Source organism: Podarcis filfolensis (genome assembly GCF_964270895.1).
Source record: "Podarcis filfolensis genome assembly, chromosome: 5".
In the NCBI taxonomy this organism is placed as follows: Eukaryota; Metazoa; Chordata; class Lepidosauria; order Squamata; family Lacertidae; genus Podarcis; species Podarcis filfolensis.
The window spans coordinates 62751527-62770672 of NC_139608.1; the positions used below are offsets into that span (position 1 = coordinate 62751527).

General features: G+C 40.5%; 1 protein-coding gene across 6 annotated transcripts in view; it reads left to right on the forward strand.

Moving 5' to 3' along the window:
- The window catches only part of PLCE1 (phospholipase C epsilon 1), a 125938-nt gene that overhangs the window by 19354 nt on the left and 87438 nt on the right, over positions 1-19146 (forward strand). For all 6 annotated transcript variants that reach the window (XM_083614024.1, XM_083614023.1, XM_083614020.1 and 3 more), the window contains one exon: positions 9409-10907. In XM_083614024.1, the coding sequence (XP_083470150.1) occupies positions 9954-10907 (954 nt within the window). In that variant the 5' untranslated portion in view covers positions 9409-9953. The remainder of the gene's footprint in view (positions 1-9408; positions 10908-19146) is intronic.

A 19146-nucleotide genomic window follows, 5' to 3' on the forward strand; every position in this document is an offset into this window, starting at 1 on the left:
TTTAAAGGGGGCAGATATAAAAAATGAAAAAGGGGCAAATCATGAAGGAAGAATATAAACAATCATCCAATATTTGCAGAGAAGGTCAGGTGGGCTAAAGCTCAGAACAAGGTCAGGCTTGCAAGAGAGGTTAGAAATAATAAAATGGGTGGTGGTGGAAGAACAAAAAAAGTAGCCAGACCTCTGTGTGTAGAAGCCAGAATAATGGCATTGGGTGACAGAGAGAAGGAGGAACAGCTCAAAATCTGTTTTGCTTCTGTCTTCACTCAAAAGGAATACAGTGCCCAAACTGGTGATAATAGAATAAATGATGTCGAGAGGGAGCTACAGCCCAAGATAGAAAAAGAGGTGGTAAGGGAACACCTAGCAACTTTAAATGAGATCGCCAAGGTCTGAGGAACTACAAGGTTACTAAGGAACTTGAGGATGTAATCTCAGAGCCTCTTATCTATAATCCTGGAGAATTCTTGGAGAACTGGGGACAGGATTCCACAGTTTAGGTATCAGGATTTAATCGCCAGTCATCAGCTAGTGTTGTCAAACAACAGTTCAAGAGCCACAGGTCCCGTCCCCCCCCCCCCCCATATCCTGATGAGAAGTTATATTTGGAGATGCCAGCAACTCAGTCTGCAAAATGAGCTATGCCCCATCCCCTGATTACTCTAATGTTTTCATTGTAGTAGTTAAATGAAGGAACAGTAAAACTGAGGCTTTATGGCATGAGTGCTTAGCCTTGACAATAGATGTAGAAATGCACTTTCAGTAGAGTAAAATCTGTTCTCTTGTTTGGAAAGCCAAAGTCCTTCAAAAGAGCACTGTAAATTCATATAATGAATGCTTGTTATAACAAGCATTTGTATGCCCTTATCTTGGTAGTGGTTGTTTTATTACTAGTCCTCATGTTTCCCATGTATACTTCCACCCAGATGATTCCCTAGTAGCTGTAGAAGATCAGTCTAGGAAATTTGAGTAGTCACTTATTGTTCTTCTCTTGGCAAGTGGGTTGTCATCCTTGTGGAATGCTGACATTTCATAAAATCTCATAAAATACATGGACTTGGACTTGAAATTCAGTAGGTCAGGGGAAACCTTCATTCACAAAACAGTAATTGTTTCTGTATTGATGCATTTTTCTATCAAAAGTTTTTATTTAAATGAAAAATGAAAATTATGTGAACATAAATATTTAGAAGAGACAGATAACATAACAACTGACACACTAGGCTGCAAATATATAGCTCTGCCAAATTTAGGTTTGCGTATATATCTTATAACAAAAACATCTAATGTACATGAGATAACACACTTGACTGATGGAATGAAATGTAGACACACATAGTATGGACTCATTTTTTTTACATGGTGCTTCATTTACATTTCAGTGATATAAAGCATGGCTTTTATTTTGTCTAAAATGAAATTGAGCCAGTTAGGCTGCAATATTATAAACACCTAGCAAGGAGTAAGTACTTTTGAACTCAGTGGTACTTACTTTAAAGTAGACATCTAGAGGATTGCATTGCTAGTCCTATTTGCACCATATCTAAGTTTGTTTGTTTAACAACTACTTTGGGTGGAGTATAGCATTACGTCTATGCTGCAAACCCTGTTCAGTTGATGCTACAGAGATTATATATTGGCTGAAGACAGGTTTATGCAAATGTTTGGAATAATAATACCTGTGGAATGTTCCACAGAGAGACCCATGTTTGCCTTGTAATGCAAGGGGCATTTACAGATGACAAATAGCACATGGGAAGGGGCATTTTAAATCTTCCCTGACAGCTGATTCTCCTTTGCAACACTTCCCCACCCCATTTCCCCCAGTCAGCCTTGAGATTTGCCTGAAGGGGAAATTAACTTGATACATCTATTGTAGAGTAGAATTAGTGGGAAGGGTAATCCTTCCCTCCCTCCTGCCTTCTAATTTCCACCCAATCTTGGGAACTAGAGACCCAGGCTGGTGCTAGTAAATACAGTGCTACCTCGGGTTACAAACACTTTGGATTGCAAACTCCGCTAATCCGGAAGTAGTACCTTGGGTTGAGAACTTTGCCCCAGGATGAGAACGGAAATCGTGTGGCGGCAGCAGGAGGCCCCATTAGCGAAAGCGCGCCTCAGGTTAAGAACCGTTCCAGGTTAAGAACGGAACTCCGGAACGAATTAAGCTCTGTAACCCGAGGTACCACTGTATGCAAAACAAACCAGCCCTACTGTAACTACGGTAAATTCCTTGTTTTAGAAATTCTCTGTTGCTATAATTCTCAACTAGTTAGAAATAGGACTCTGCCCATATTGTATATTAATTTATTTTGGGTATGGTTGAGACCTTGCTATTTCTTAAATAATAAAACTGTTTCCATTTTCTTCTTCATCCTCTCTTTAAGCCAAGTTTCAACTTTTATGTCATTGCCTCTCAGCCAATATTATTTTTACAATATTAGCTAATTTTGTTATTGATTTGTTCAGCTGGTCACTTTATTGCCCACTCTGAGCAGCTAATCAATATATTACTGAGACTGCCATTTCAAAAGCTGACAGAACTCTTAGTCCTTTACTTGCAAGGAATTGTGATACAATTGTTTCTCAGATAAAGTAGACATTGGCATTGACTTATTGCCATGAAGATTCTGTTTGACCGCCACTTGAGAGGCCGACCAAATTTTGCTGTGAGAATTATTCTAAAAAATCTGTAGTGATGTCTACTCATCTATAGTGATTAACATCAGTGCCAAGTTACAGTCCTAATTAGAAAGCTGTGACATGTTTTTTTCTGAATAAATATTTTCACTGTAGCACTGACTCCTCCTTTGCATCTGGCTTGTATTATTAACCCCCCTGTCCCCACCCTACAAGATTTATAGAGAGAAACCAATTCTCATCCCCAGTTGCCTAGACACCTTCCCTCTGCACTTCGGAAACCCTCAGATCTCTCTAGCACTCTTTGCCCTTTGGTTAATTTCCCCAGTCCCTTCTAGTATGCATTCTGGAACATATGGGAGGGGATAGCTGTGTTAGTTTGTTTAGAGCAAAAACAAGAGTTCTATGGCAACTTGAAGGCTGGAAAATCCAAAATGTCCAGAGCGCAGCTCACAGTGAGTGGTCTTTTCTTTGTGAAAAGTACAGTTACAAAACTGTTCCAAACATGGTGTTTTGTAATCATGTAGATGGGGCATAGTCCAAAAATGTCACCAGACTGTGGGCTTCTTTGTCTTGCTAGCCGCAGTCTGGGAACCGCTGAATGGTTGGTTGTTTCCCAGCTGCTTTTTCCCTCTCAAGGTACTCAACCTACCAGGTAATAAAGTGGTTGTGAAGCAGAATTCCTATGAGAATTGCTTAGTGGGAAAAGAGAATTCTGAGGACAGAATTCCAAAGGGCGGCTTTAGCTAGAATCTTGGGTGAAGAAAAATTGGTGACATTTTCGTGGATTGTCCTCAAAACTCCTGACATAGTAACACAGTATTAAAACAAACATGAAGCACTATGAAATGTCAGTGAAGAAACTAAATAACATGTATCGTTTATTCATAGCTTGTTCCTACAGTTGCAATAGAAATTATTCAACCCCCATTGCAAATCGGGTTTTTTAATAAAAAATTACAGACTTTCAGCTGTTTTTGTTTCATTGACTAGGTATGTTTCACTTTTGAACTGGGAGTTACAAATTATTCCTCTGAATTCATTATGTTGGATTAAAATGTAGGTCACTAACTTTTAAACTCTGTTGTTAGCTGATATTTGGGGGAAAGTATAAAATAATATGTTTGAAATCAAGGACATTTTTAAAAAAAATTAAGGAAAACTGTATAATTACCCATATTGATGAATAACCAGAAAATATCAGGCAGTAAGAATGATTTAAAAAAAAATCTGTTTTGACTGTTTTCCTGCTTTAATGTAACAGAGCTTTCAAATGATTTCACACTCTGAAAAAGTCAGTTATTGAGGTGGGCTTCTTCCCAGAGACTGATGTAATTGGCAAAGCCAAAGTAAGCACAGTTCTTGTTTGCTGACCAAATATTATTTGTGGCATTCTAAATAGGGTTCCCATTAATACTAAAATACATGAAAAAAGCAGATTTTGACCATATTAAAAGGAATGAAGTTGTCTTTTATGTGTGTGACTCAGAAATTCAGCTTTAATTACTTTATAAATGAAGAAGAATGCTGTTGAATAAATATTCCGTAACAGATATTTAATCAGTTTTGAATATGCAGTAGGATGAGCTCTGCATGTAGATGCTTTGTGGGAATATGAAAATAGAGAATAAAAAATAAGAAGATCTCTTTGTTGGTAACTGGCTATCCATTTGCTCTTTTCTGGTGGGGATAATACTCCCTACTTGCTTGAGATGGAGTACTTCAGCGCTCTACAATGCAGTCAGTTTAATTTGTAACAGAGTAACAGAGACTGGAATCATTATTGTAATATTATTTCTATTTTACCTTCAATAGACCAGGTGCAGCTGGGATAGGGAAACAAGAACAAGTAGACTGTAATAGATAGACAGCAATACCAGACCCCAAACAATAAGAGTTTTTTGCAGGCTAGACACAAAGGTGGACTTTGAGAGCTAAGCTCGCCCCCCCCCCCTGTTTAGTTTGAATTACCTCCATTGGAGATTTCATGACGCTTCAGCCCAAGAAACTGGGGAAGCCAGTTTCACATCTTTCTCCTGTTCTGCAGGTGACTGCAAGCTGACTATTTTAAAAGGTGGTGGAGCTGATCTGCTGCCCGAACTGCTCATTAATCAGCATTCATTATTATGACCAAGCTGTGGAAAAGCCAAAGTGATGTTTTTTCATGAGCAAGGACAGCACAATCCAAATCATTCAGATTCTTTACACTTCATGGGTTGGATCCTGACTAAAGTTGACATTAACTCCCAGTGATTTCTAATGGATATAAGTTAAACTAACATCATCTGGACTGAACCCAGTGAGTTTGGGTACTTATTCAGTGCTCTGCTTAAGTCCAAGTGCTTCACTGTTCAATACGCAGCCATGCAAATAACTCTTCAACTCTATCAATAGACCCCTGACATTTAATACTTAGATTCTCTCTACCAAGATGCTAGTCTCTGGACTTTATAGCCTATCATTCCTTAACACGAGCCAGCTGATAGCCCCCCACCCTCCAGCTCCAGTTCTATTTTGGGGGTCAGAGTTTCCCTGCTGTTGCTCTCTATTATATTATCTACACACTTTGAAATCAATGGAAGATGTTGAGGATATTAACATCCTTCAGCAAAGACACCTAGAATGTAGTGCTTAGGTATAATAAGACCCAAAGTTCAGGTCAGGAGATCAGGGGAATACACAGGTATGTGTTCAAGGGCCAGCAGAATGCCAGTGTAGATGGGCCCCCTGTTATTTCAGCTGGGAGAGCGTTCCGCAATATTGATGTCACCAGTGCAAAAGCCACAAACCAGTAAGCATTCAGTCATGGCAAAACTGCATAGGTTTCCTTTGCAGTTCTTAATGCCATTACTGGGCAATGGAAAGGAAGTTGTTTTCTTTTTCGGGTTGACAGAGAATGGCTTGCCTAAGGCCTGCGAGTTAGTTCAGCCTCTTACAGGGCAATCGTATGTATGTCTACATACAAGTAAGTTTCAATGTGGTAAATGGGACTCACAATCTAAACATCTAAGTAAGCAAAGCAAAACAACTCACCACCACTCCATTATTGATGGTGTGTTTGTGTCAATTGTGTTGACAACCGTAGTCTAGTTCTGCCCAGTAAACGTGCTGGTCAGGTTATGTGACCTGGTTGTTTCACACATTGATGCATGGAGAGCTTCTTTAAAAGTACAGTAAGTTGGGCAACAAGCTTTCCAAGCTGTAGCTGTCCCCACTTCCCCCATCCTGAGAAAAGTGTCGTCATATTCACAGCTGCTACACCCCAGCATGGGCGTAATCTTACTCCAATAAGTTTCCTGTTTTCCCCTTCTTTCAAACAGCACTTGCAGCACATGCCACCCCAAAAGCACTTTGCTTGATTTATGTTGATTTATTTGCACCCTTAATCCAATTCAATTTTAGAAATGCCATATTGAATATTACTCTAGATATTTTAAATTCACCTTATGGCTGTATGTTATTTAAAATTCAACAACAATGCTTCAACAAATATAATTTTCATTGTAAAGAGTAACATTTTGTGACCATGAATACTGACAATTTGCCATGATGTTTCATTTTATATTGTTTCTGCTGTTTGACCTCTGATCTAATGTGATTTATCCGTGCTGAATCTGTTTCCTCTCAGTCTTTTTTGCTATGCTGATGGCATGGAACACGTTACATTTCTCTGATGTATCAAAATTAGCCCTTTTGTTGTTTACCAGATTAGTGATGGTATTAATGAAAGTAACCTTTGCCTGCACATTGCCTTACATTCATTTCCCATGTACTAACTGGATATTGTGCTTTCAGCTCTAAACAAATCTAGATTATATCTTCGGAATCTTTCATTGTGAAATCATGGGGCTTTATTCAGGCCATGGTGGGTGCAGTACTTGCATGTGGAGCATAAGGCATAACAGAGCCAGTTCTCCCTTACATCCTTTGTGAGCAGACATTCAGTGCCCCTGACGTATAGGTGTGATGGCAAGTCTCCACGCTTTGTATTTGTTGCATGAGCAGAGGTGGTTGATTCATCACAGTGGCTTGGTGTCCACATTATAGGGGAAGAAAGGGAGCTTTGTTATACATACCCTGGACTGATCCCTTTGCATGTAGTTACTGTAGTGGACTGGACTGAGTCCTTGGGAATGTTAGTAGCAGTAAAATAGATGTTGATATCCATGTGAAAGAGATAGACAGAAGCATGTCCATGCCTTTATCAAAAGGGTTGTTATGTAGCTCCAAGTTCCATTAGTGCAAACCTCCTTTTTGTGCTTATGACAGTTATAATATAAGTAGTTTAAAATGTTAATAATGGTTAAAAAAAAGAAAATCAGGATTCTAATATAAAATCAGGATTCTAACTGATAGTGATTAGGACTGCAGAGCCAGAGTACGGTATTTATTTGAGATTAATTAACACAGGCTGTGATATATGTGAGGGACACGGGTGGCGCTGTGGTCTAAACCACTGAGCCTAGGGCTTGCCGATCAGAAGGTTGGTGGTTTGAATCCCCACAACGGGATGAGCTCCCGTTGCTCGGTCCCAGGTAGCAAACCTGCCAACCTAGCAGTTTGAAAGCATGTCAGAGTACAAGTAGATAAATAGGTACCGCTCCGACGGGAAGGTAAATAGGTACCGCTCCGACGCTGCTTTGGTTTTGCTAGAAGCGGCTTTGTCATGCTGGCCACATGACCCGGAAAAACTGTCTGCGGACAAACGTCGGCTCCCTTGGCCAGTAAAGTGAGATGAGTGCTGCAACCCCAGGGTCATTCGCGAATTGACTTAACTGTCAGGGGTCCTTTTACCTTTTATGATATATGTGTAGCAAAACATTCCATTTATGTTGGTAGAGATCTGTATGTGTACTAAATGCAGACCAGATTCTCCTAACCTTTATGTCTGTTCAATATAATACTTATTTTGATTTGGCTTGGCTCATGGTTTCACCTCTCTAGTGATTACCATGATCCGGGGGGGGGGGGGAATCAAACCAGTGCATTAATTTGGAAGAATATCATTGTTGCTTTGCACATAGAAAGCTGGCTTGATTACCGTAAATAAACAAAGTAATAGAGAGCATCTGGTTTTCCTCTTGTTTCTCATTACAATCTGACACAAACTCTTCTAGTCTGTTGACAAAACTAGATTTAGCTTCTATGGTTGCTGTTTACAAAGCAAACATTCATGCCCCACCCTGGTTTTATATTGATCTTTAGGCAAGTGATCAGTTTGATCCAGTCTTCTGTCCATACCTGGTAGTGTTTGCTCTCTGCTTTGCATTCCAGCCCTTAAAATAACAACCTCTGTCCAACTATGAGAGCTTGAGGCAGCTGAGAAGTGGCCAGTGTCTGGTCTGAGTTAAATCCAAGCAGACAGCAAGTAAGAAAAGGATCTTTGATAGCTCCATGAGAGGGTAGTGCCGGCCAAAGCATTCTCTTCCTGGGACAGCTACAATAAATGTGTCCGAAGGCCTTGGAGGAGCTGGCTGGATGGCTAAAGGACCCTCACCTTATTTTGTAGTCTTAGGCTTCTGTGAATTGTTTGATAGAAGTAATGAAAAAGTTTAATCTGCCATGAGTTCTGCAGTGCTGTCAGGATTGGGATCGGGCTTGGATTGGCAGGCTTTGATGCCAAAGGAAAAGGATAAAACAGAGCAGGACCCTGAATGGTGGGAACTTGAGTTGGAGGAGGGGATAATCTCACCTGTTCAACCCAAGTTCAGCCACTTTCGAAGGGGCAGCAGGGATTCTGGGTCTGCCCTCACAGCTTTCCTGTGGAGTGGAGAGCCATTGGGGAGGATGTTGCTGGACTGCAACTCGCACCATGCCTAAGTGTTGGCCATGCTGTCTGGATCTGATATGAACAACTCTTGAAGGTACATAGGCTAACCACTTCTGGTTTAGATGGTGAAAAATGTTGCTTTATAATCCAAATGTCCCTTCTGCTGACAGAGTTTTGGATAATGCTGTTTTAATTCCCATTTTGTTTCCTCCGCACTTGTCTCAGAAATATATTGTAGAGAAGGGTTTCCTAAAATGGAATCCTTTGAGGGGAGGGAGATAAGGTTGGTGGGAAGTAAAAGGTCTTGGCTACCTTGTGGGCCTGCAAATTTTAAAAAATGTAAAGGACCCCTGACAGTTAAGTCCAGTCGCAGACAACTCTGGGGTTGCGGTGCTTATCTCGCTTTACAGGCTGAGGGAGCTGGCATTTGTCCGCAGACAGTTTTTCTGGGTCATGTGGCCAGCATGACTATGCCGCTGCTGGCGAACCAGAGCAGCGCATGGAAACGCCGTTTACCTTCTCGCCGGAGTGGTACCTATTTATCTACTTGCACTTTTTGGTGTGCTTTCCAACTGCTAGGTTGGCAGAAGCTGGGACTGAGCAACGGGAGCTCACTCCATCATGGGGATTCGAACCGCCAACCTTCTGATTGGCAAACCCAAGAGGCTCAGTGGTTTAGACCACAGCGCCACCCGTGTCCCTCCCTGCAAATTTAGCTGCAAATAAATGGATGGGATGGTGCCTGATCATATTCTCTCTGAAGAGGTAAGGTTGGGATGGTAGATTGCATGTCTGTTTATCCCACATATTCTGAATCTCTCAAAGGGAGCTTGGAGAGAAAACTTCAGCTATAAACAAAAGCACAGTGGAAGGTATTCTTAAGGATGCTCTGCAGTTCCATTAAGCATCTGTTAATACACTTCATACTCTTTCGTTATGGATATGCAGGTTACACCTGGCACTGTGTATTAAATATGGTTTTGTTTTTTGTTTTGCAGGCTACTGATTAACTGGAAGTTCCATGGCCTAAGGAACAATTAATTACATCTCCCCAACTTACTCTTCCAAGGCATGTAGCAAGAAACAAGGCGGGGTATAGGTATATCCTATGATGAAGTGTTTGCTTGTGAGAGAAGAAAACTGTGCTATTACAAACAAATACTCAAGCTTTATGTGGCAATCCACCATAAACAGCATTCTGAAGGCCATTAATAATACAGCTGTGTTGTATGCTGTAAGTCTGCTGTGAAGATTTAGCAGTGTTTTGCTTTTTTTTCAGTGCTATGATGTAATTAATGGTATTTGAGGGAAAGCAGGGTTGTGTCTGAGGCCTGTGTTTCAAGATGCTCTCTGAAGAGAGACAGCAGTGTCTGCATTTGGTCTTTGGCAGAGTTTTCAGTCCACCGGAAAGGAAATGGCGATAAAGATAAAGCACCCTAGATGCCAGTTATGAAAGTACAAAGAAATTGGATGCACACAACTCTCTCTTCCAAAAACGTGAAGAAAAGCTGTTCAGTGTTTTTATTTACCACATGAGAAAGAAATGACTGATAGCAGAAAACCCTGGGAGAGAGGCATATGTATCCCTGCTTCTGTGGAGTTTCTTAACATAAATTATGACATTATACAGAAAAGCTACAAAAACAACACTATACATAACCACTTATATAAAGCCTGTGACTCTTTTGCAAATAAAGACAAATGTTTAGAAACTGGAATTCCTTCTTCACTGGAAAGAACTGTGTATGCTGAAATTCAGTTACAAATGGATGGATCTCAAGTTGAGTTGAAGCCACTAAGAAGCCAGTCCTCAGTAAATAAAAATGAAAATGAAACTGAGAGTGCTGATTTCAAGTATGTTAAAGAGAGAAAGAACATCTCAAAAAGTTTGTGTACCTTGCACAACAGCTTCATTTGGAACGAATGCTTACAGCCAGTACAGGCTTATAATGATTGCACCAATATTTCTGCAGCTTGCACTTGTAAAACAGTGGAACTACCAGCTACCTGTGGGAATAGAACTGGACAACAGTTGTGTGATTCCTATGGCACTACAGTGGATAACTATTTGTATTTGGAAAGAACAACCCCAAAACTCAACATGGCATGCTCAGGTCACAATTTTTCTAGCGGTAATATTACTGGAAGACTGCCTTCAAAGCCCAGTTTGAGCCATTATCAAAACTGCAACGAAGGCCACGGAGAAGAAATGGATGAAGATTCTTCTCGTACTAAGAAAGAGCGCTCCACCTTATTAGTCAGAAGATTTTGCAAAAATGATAAGGAGGTTAAGAAATCGGTCTATACTGGAACAAGAGCTATTGTTAAAACTTTACCGTCGGGGCACATAGGAGCTGTCGCTTGGAGTTGTCTTGACCGGAAGAGAACCCACGATGAATTAAGGCACTCTAGGATTATATCAGAAGAATTAATTGCCTTTCAGATTTCAGTGAGCCAAGCGTTAAGTTCTTGCCTTCTGCAGTCCATATGGCATGGGGTAAGTGTCTTTTTATAACTTTCAGATGCCTTTCTAAACTTAGTGCTTGAGCGAGAGCAGCTGGTTGGGTGCTTCTGTAGAGCCATCTTCATGATGATGCTGTTGCTTCTATGTACCTGGACAGTGCCAGGAGTGGGTCGGGGTTCTGGTGAGATTGGAATTGGAGGGGTGCACCAGTGGAACCAATGCGGCACTTCTGCCAGGGTACCCATGCAGTCCTCCCCCTCCCCACCACTATCCAGGCATCCTCCTCCTGACAGGTGTTGGGAGGACAGCTTTGCACCCCCCCCAAATGCCTGTCATATCTGTGTTTGAGAAATTCAAGACTGAAAAATCACATTATGTTCAATGATCTAGTTTGCCTCTAAATTAAAGCAAGAAATTACAATCCATCTCTATCAGTTCTTTTAAAATAAATGTGGCAAGAGCTTTAATACTTAAACATTTATTTTCTTTGTGTGTGTGGATAAAGTATATATTGCTATCAAATCCATGTAGAGTTGACGACTCTGCTTAAGTGTGTGGTGCATGTTGTTGGTTAGTAACTATCTCTACTATTCTCAGCAACAAACCACAACTTCAGATTATGGTTTGTTGGCAGTAAGCATGCCATAGTTAAGCTGCAGGCAGCCTTTACATACAATGCTAAGCCATGGTTTAATAAACCATAGCTTAATAAACCATTGTTTAGAATTACTTGTGAACCAGGCTGTGAGAACAGAATGCTGGACTAAATAGGACTTTGGTCAGATTCATCCAGGCCCTTCCTGTGCTCTTATTTGCTTCTTCTGTCTTCTTGAGACCGAGAACAAGACTAAATTATTATTGTCTTGCTTTATGTGCATTAATATATGAGGGACTGATTTGGTGAGAACTTGCCTTGAGACAAATGGGAGATTTTATGGGCATTAGCTCTTCCAGTTGTGTGATTCTGTGAAAATACATTTATCTGTATGTTAACTCTGGTTCTGGCACATTTTCATTATAGGAAAATACTTCATTTTCAAATCTTGTTATAAACCATGTTTGTGACCAGATTCAAATAGATTACTTTTATGCCTTTAAAAAAATAATTAAAAAATGCATGCTTAAAAAAAATCTTTATTTCTTAGTGGCTGAACACATTGACATCAAAATTTAGTTTTAGTAATTGAGTACTTGGAGGCAATGTCATATGCAATAACATTGATATAATCTTTCTACATGGGCAGGCGAAGTGCATACTAATAGTTGTAAAATGCAGAGCAAGCTTATTTTGCCACAAATGCAAATATTAGTTAACACACATGGCAGCTGCCCTATTTGTGTACACGTGGTTTTTCCTATATTGAGATGATGGCAGTCAAAAGGCTGGTCTGATATTCTGCTATTGCTGATATAGTTTTTATGATGCTATTTCTGTTTGGTTAATTTTAGTTGTGGTTTATGTTTTTTCTCATTAACACAGCTTGCATTTTAATTAATTGTAGAAAGGTAGGTTATTATCATTGAAAGACAGAAAAAGAATAAAGCTTCTGAGAGAGTTAACTCAAAGGTTAAAAGATGAAAATATTCAAGCTATTACCTTGGTGTGAAGAAAGACCACAGACTGCCTGACTGAGTAATCAACGCTTAAACAGTCTTTTTCTGCTCTCCTACTTAGCCTGTCGTACAAGCCACACTTGCTTAGTATTTCAGGTTGTATATGTGGTATATTTTAAAAACTGGCTTGGCTTGTAGTTGTGCTTTCAACTCCTTTTCACTCAAAACACCTTTCCTTCAAGCACTGACCCCTGACACCAGCACTGGGCACTTCTGTCCTCATCTCGCTCTGGGTATGTTTCTTTGGCAGAAATAATTATTTATGGTATGGTAACTATTTAAGAACTTCCCATATGGTATGCTGAGTTGACTTGCACAATACTCTACACTACTCAGCTACAGCTTGCGGTTAGTGGGAAAAGAGCTTAACCATGACTCCTGGTTTAAAAGAGTTATAATTATAATTATTTATTGAATTTATATACTGCCCTGTACCCAGAGGTCTCGGGGCAGTTCACAGAATAAAATAAAAAATATAAAACCACAAAATACATAATCAAAATAACAACAACCCAATAACACCCCCCAACCCACCCACCCCCTTTTAAAAGGCAATCTTAAAAGTTGACCTTTCCATCCCCTTCCCTTTTCCTCCTTCTTGTATGTGGTATGACCAGTGCTTTTTTTCTAGAAAAATAGATGCCGGTACTCACCATGTAGTTGTTACAGTAAGTGCCACACTCTTTGTCAACAACAAAAAGAGGTGCTGGTACTGCAAGCTCTAGAGTACTCCATGGAAAAAAGCACTGGGTATGACTACATACACTGATATAGTTTCAACTGCTATATGAATAAAAAATTAATTGTCATAACAATCAAATGATTAGTATTCAAATGATTCCTGTGGATATAAAAAATATCCGTTGCTAGCATTAATATATCATGTGCCCTATCTATCTATCTATCTATCTATCTATCTATCTATCTATCTATCATCTTGTCTATCTGTCTCTGTCTGTCTATCTATCTATCTATCTATAATATAAAATCTCTTTTTTAAAAAAGTGTTTTTTGATGGTGAGATTTTTTGCTCTGAAGCTCCGCCGTAATGAGTTTAACATCCATATTAGGAGTTAAAGGCCATACTCATCTGGCTTGTTCTAAGCTCCATCAAGATGCCAAAAGCAGTGTCAGAAGAGTGCCAAACTTAGCAGAGATTTAAAGGAAATTCCACATGATTGTGACTCAGTGAATCCAAGGCAGGGAAGTGTGGTGGGTGGGTGGGTCGGTGGAACGCCCTCATCAATGTCCAAACCCCATCAGTTTAATTCAGCAGCATGGAACTGATTTTGCCAGCTGCTTTCAAAAACTATTAAATGAGCAAGTTATAAATAAATAAATAAAGCAAGGTAGCCATTGAAACACCTGATAAAAGAGGGCAGTCTTCTTTAAACTAAGTAAAGTGGCATGGTGGCAGAAACCTTCCTTTTCATTTCTGTTATTTAAAAGAGAGAATAATGGAATAAAACACAGGGGTTAGAAACAATTTATTCCAGTCACAGGTTGCAAAGGGAGCTGCAGATGTGGGAATCATCCAAATGCCTTAATCAGTGACCAAGCTTTCAAGGCCGTCACAGTTTGGTTTCTTTTTCAGCTTGCTGCTCAGCGATGCCTGTAGCATTTATTTTTTAAACCAAATTTATATGCCACTTGATCGTAGTAAAACGTCTAAGCCGCGTCACGCTCTGCTATTGCAGTGTAATACAATTGGTCTACAATAAACTAAAACATAGAACAGGGTTGTAGCATGGCTATCTCTTAAGTTTAACCAGCTAATTCATCGTTCTCTCTTATAGTATTTCAGTTAGCTGTGTGTACCCTCAGTGGAACATAGAGCTTCCTTAAGCAGGAGTGGCTTTTGAGCTGAGTGCTGTCTTGCTTCAACTCTCCAAGGGCCGTGTGATAAAGTGGGCGTGGCCAAGTTGGGGAGTGGGCGTGGCCAAAGCGGGAAATTTAATACCTTTCCTACAACTGCCACAAAGTATATTTATACCAGATGGGTGGGGTATAAATCATAAATTATTATTATTATTATACTTTACTTCTTCCTTCTTCTTTAGATTGATTTTACTTCTTTATCCCAAATCATTGTGCTCATTTATTCAGTTAACTCCCCCAATTCATTCCATTCAATCCACAAATGAACCCCTCCCTTCATTAAGCCCTATAGTATTTTTAACTATTTCCCCATATATATTCCTTCAAAGACCTTCAAAGTTCCTTTCTTCCCACCCAAAATGTCTTCAGATGCATTCAGTTTTCTCACCAATGGGTGCTGATGAATTCATTACCTCGATCCATTTCACTGTAGCTGCATGGTTTCTTCCCCTTTGATGATTTGGATGATATTCAGAATCAGGATGGGGGCCCCCCGCAAAGCTGGATCCCCATCCTGGTCCATCCCATGTGAGTGAGGGGACACCAGAGCCTCTCCCGAGCTTCAGGGAGAGACACATCTGCAAACCCAGAGACTTCACAGGTGGAAACTACATTACCCTGAAGGAGCCAACTGCTACAGTGGCAGGCACCAACCCATTAACTGGCTAGGAGACAGCCTCAGAGGCTGCTGATTCTGGTAAGCACCTACCTATAAAATTCACCCACTTGCTCTAGGATCTTGCTGAGACTACATGAGGCTTCAACTCCAGGAGCAATACTGGTGGTCCTGAACCCACACCTTGGACTACCTTCAAGGTGCATTTGTCTTTGGAATCAGGAGTTGATCTTCCTTTGCATGGACCATCACTCCTCCTTAGTGATGGGCATCTCTGTGGATCGCAACAGTTTCAGGGGGGTGAAGATGGATCCTATTCAGGATGAGTGAACTGGCTATCCCTACAACCTTAAGGTAAAGGTAAAGGGACCCCTGACCATTAGGTCCAGTCGTGACCAACTCTGGGGGTGCGGCGCTCATCTCGCTTTATTGGCCGAGGGAGCTGGCGTACAGCTTCCGGGTCATGTGGCCAGAATGACTAAGCCGCTTCTGGCGAACCAGAGCAGCACACAGAAACGCTGTTTACCTTCCCGCCGGAGCAGTACCTGTTTATCTACTTGCACTTTGTGCTTTCGAACTGCTAGGTTGGCAGGAGCAGGGACTGAGCAACGGGAGCTCACCCCGTCACGGGGATTCGAACCGCCAACCTTCTGATTGGCAAGTCGTAGGCTCTGTGGTTTAACCCACAGCGCCACCCGCGTCCCTCCCTACAACCTTACTGGGGCCTAATTAAGTGCTTTTTTACAGGTTATTTACAGGCCCAGAAAGTGTCAAACAGCATCAGGTAGCAGAGACCTCAATCATCTCAAAGTGCAGCTTGGGGGGCAGGGCATGTGCTCAGTTGTTGCCCCAAAGACTCTGATACATATGATTTGTAAGTCACCGCACATAGAGGAAGGGGAGCCCTTGACACACATCCCTCCAGTCTGTCTGGAGGTAAGGCTCTCCCATCATCCTCCGATTCTGAGGTTGACTCCCCTATAGCTTCTCCTGTCCCACAGCCATGCAGGAGCATGGTGACTACCAAATCTGCTATGGACCATTTATGGAGGGTTGTCTAGGAGCTGCCCAGGGTCCTGATTTGCCTTGCTTTCCATGACTCAGGTAACTACTATCACTTCCCCATCAGAGCAGATCATGTGGAATTTTTTAAGGTGGTGGTGGGGAGAATACCTGATCTATTTCTATTTTTAGGGAACTTTTGATATCTATGCTACTAATTACTTATGTGGTTTTAATTTTAGAGAAAATGTGCTCTTATTGGTACAGTAGTACTATAACATAACAGTTGTAACAATATGTTAAAGGTAAGTAAACATTTATCAGCTTTAGAGATTGACCCATAAGTAGTAGCAGTTGCCAGGACATTAGCATGTTCACCTCTACATGGCTCCAGCCTTATTTCAGATATTGTGATATATCAAAATACCGTGATGCTTAACTGGTGATAGCCCAGCTCTACTGTCTAGCCAATGAGGTAAAATTGTCTAATGGGTAAAACTTAAAAGGTGTATGTTGTATGACTCCTATTAAATCTTTTCATTTGAAAGTGAGATGGATATACCCTCTGGTGGAGAAAACTATTACTACAGATCCCTTGCTATACTGGGATAATAAACAGCTTGTTTTCATAGCATTGACATTTTCTGATATGCTGTAGTCTTGGTAGATTTAGAGAGAGATTTTATTTTCAGAAGTATGTGGATTGTGAAAAGAGATTGTAAAACAAAATCACTGTGTTAGTAAGTGCAGCATGTGACTAATTGTTCTGTATAACGTTTAATGTTCTGTTTTTTACAAACACCGGGTATTAGACTTTTGTTTAATTTGGTATTTGATGACTGAGGACTTAAAATTGCAGCCTCATTTATCCTAAGATTTTCCTAATCTTTTGCATATTAAAAATGGGGAGTTTTATTAAAAATATTCCTGAGAGATAGTTGTGTTGTTGTTTGCTGCAAGTGACTTAACACAGCACGAAATATGTGAGACAAGTACACTTGAATTGAACAACAACAAAAATTTACATATATAGACCTTGCACAATAACTATTTTCTGAATTTTGGTCAAATAAATATGATATGGACTACTTCTGAACTTTGCCCTATTTTCAAAACAAATGCAGCATCAGCTAATCACAAGACAAAGGTAGTCTTGGATACGAACGTATGAGGCAAAATCTTGCCTTTGATACCTGCTTCTAAAAACTAAAAACTATAACCACATGAAATGTTTCATGTTTCATATTTTTTGAAGAAGTGGAAGCTGCAAAACTCAAAAGTTGCAGTAAGTAAGCATACTACTAAATGCCTTTTCTCTTAATGGCTGAACAGTTGTGACCCACAACATTCTGTTATTAAAGATATAATCAGTAATCTTTTTGGCTAAAAAAATGAGGGGCTAGTACTCATATCTTGATAAAAGTGATATGGGTGCCATATCAGCACAAACTGGTTGTCACAGGCAGCAATCAATCAATCAATCAATCGGTGACAATACTCTTTGCTGGTGAGTACTGTAACCCAAAAAAAAGTGCACTGGGCATAAGAGCTCATTTTTTCATTATTATTATTATTATTATTATTATTATTATTATTACTTGTAGCTTCTGAAAAGAAGCTAGAGTTAGGCTGTTGCCTAATCCTCCAGTTCTCTACACTGAATTGCATTTCCGTTTCTACATGCGCTTTGCCTGGTTATTTGAGGAAACAACTTCTACTAGGATGTAACTAGCGGGCCAAAAGAGAATAGTGACATTTTATTAGGATCCCATAGTGACACAAACACTTGTCCAGATTTAACAAAAGTGGCTTAAATTATAAAACTAAGTTTGAGATAATATAAAAATACTTAACAAACAATGAACACCATATATACTATACGTATGTTACACATGTATTTCCTTCTCTCTGTGTGGATACCTAAATATTCTCACTAAAGGTTATGAACCAATATTCAAATACCTCTTCAGCTTAGGGGATTTTTATTAGTATTTTGAAAATAGCTGACTGCAGTTGCGGCTGCAGTACTGGAATCCTCAGTTATAATTTTTTTAATTTCCTTTAGCCATGTACACTTTTTATGATTTTTTTTCTCAGTCTTGGGTTGTTGAAATTTGAATTTCTGGCCAGCAGGTGGAGACTGAATAAAACTTTCAGCATTTATTTTGTAGCTGGCTTTATTCTGAGCAAGGGAAGCAAACCTCAAACAACCTGAGTGTTTTCAAAGATATGATAATGAAAATAAAACAGTATTGTTTAATCCCACCACCAGAAATGCACTTTTGCCCAGGTTTCTGGCAATGGCAACACCGTCATCACTCCCATACTCACTCACCCAGCTTCCCAGTCTACCCTCACTGGCAGCAGTTCATTAATGATTTCAGCCCGAGGTCTTTCGTAGGCCTTGGCTTAAAGGTAAAGGTAAAGGGACCCCTGACCATTAGGTCCAGTCATGACCGACTCTGGGGTTGCGGCGCTCATCTCGCTTTATTGGCCAAGGGAGCCGGCGTACAGCTTCCGGATCATGTGGCCAGCATGACTAAGCCTCTTCTGGCAAACTAGAGCAGCGCACGGAAGCACCCTTTACCTTCCCGCCGGAGCGGTACCTATTTATCTACTTGTACTTTGAGGTGCTTTCGAACTGCTAGGTTGGCAGGAGCAGGGACCGAGCCACTGGAGCTCACCCCATCACGGGGATTTGAACCACTGGCCTTCTGATCGGCAAGTCCTAGGCTCTGTGGTTTAACCCACAGCGCCACTAAGCGTTGAACATTCTGTATTCAATGCATGGTAGGGCTGCCATTTCCCAGACATTACAGGGATTTCAAAGGCAGAATTGCCATCCAGCCCGGGGGGGGGGGGGCGGTTTCCGAAATGTGACACTTGTCCTGGATCTTAAAATCGAAAAACTGTGGGAGTTTTTGTAAAAACAACAACTAGTTTTTACTTTTTGAAATACAGTAGTACCTTGGTTCACGAACTTAATCCGTTCTGGAAGTCCGTTTGACTCCTGAAACCATTCAAAAACCAAGGTGCGGCTTCCGATTGGCTGCAGGAGCTTCCTGTACTCAAGCAGAAGCTACGTTGGATGTTTGGCCTCCGAAAAACATTCACAAACCGAACACTTATTTCCAGGTTTGTGGCGTTTGGGAGTCGATTTGT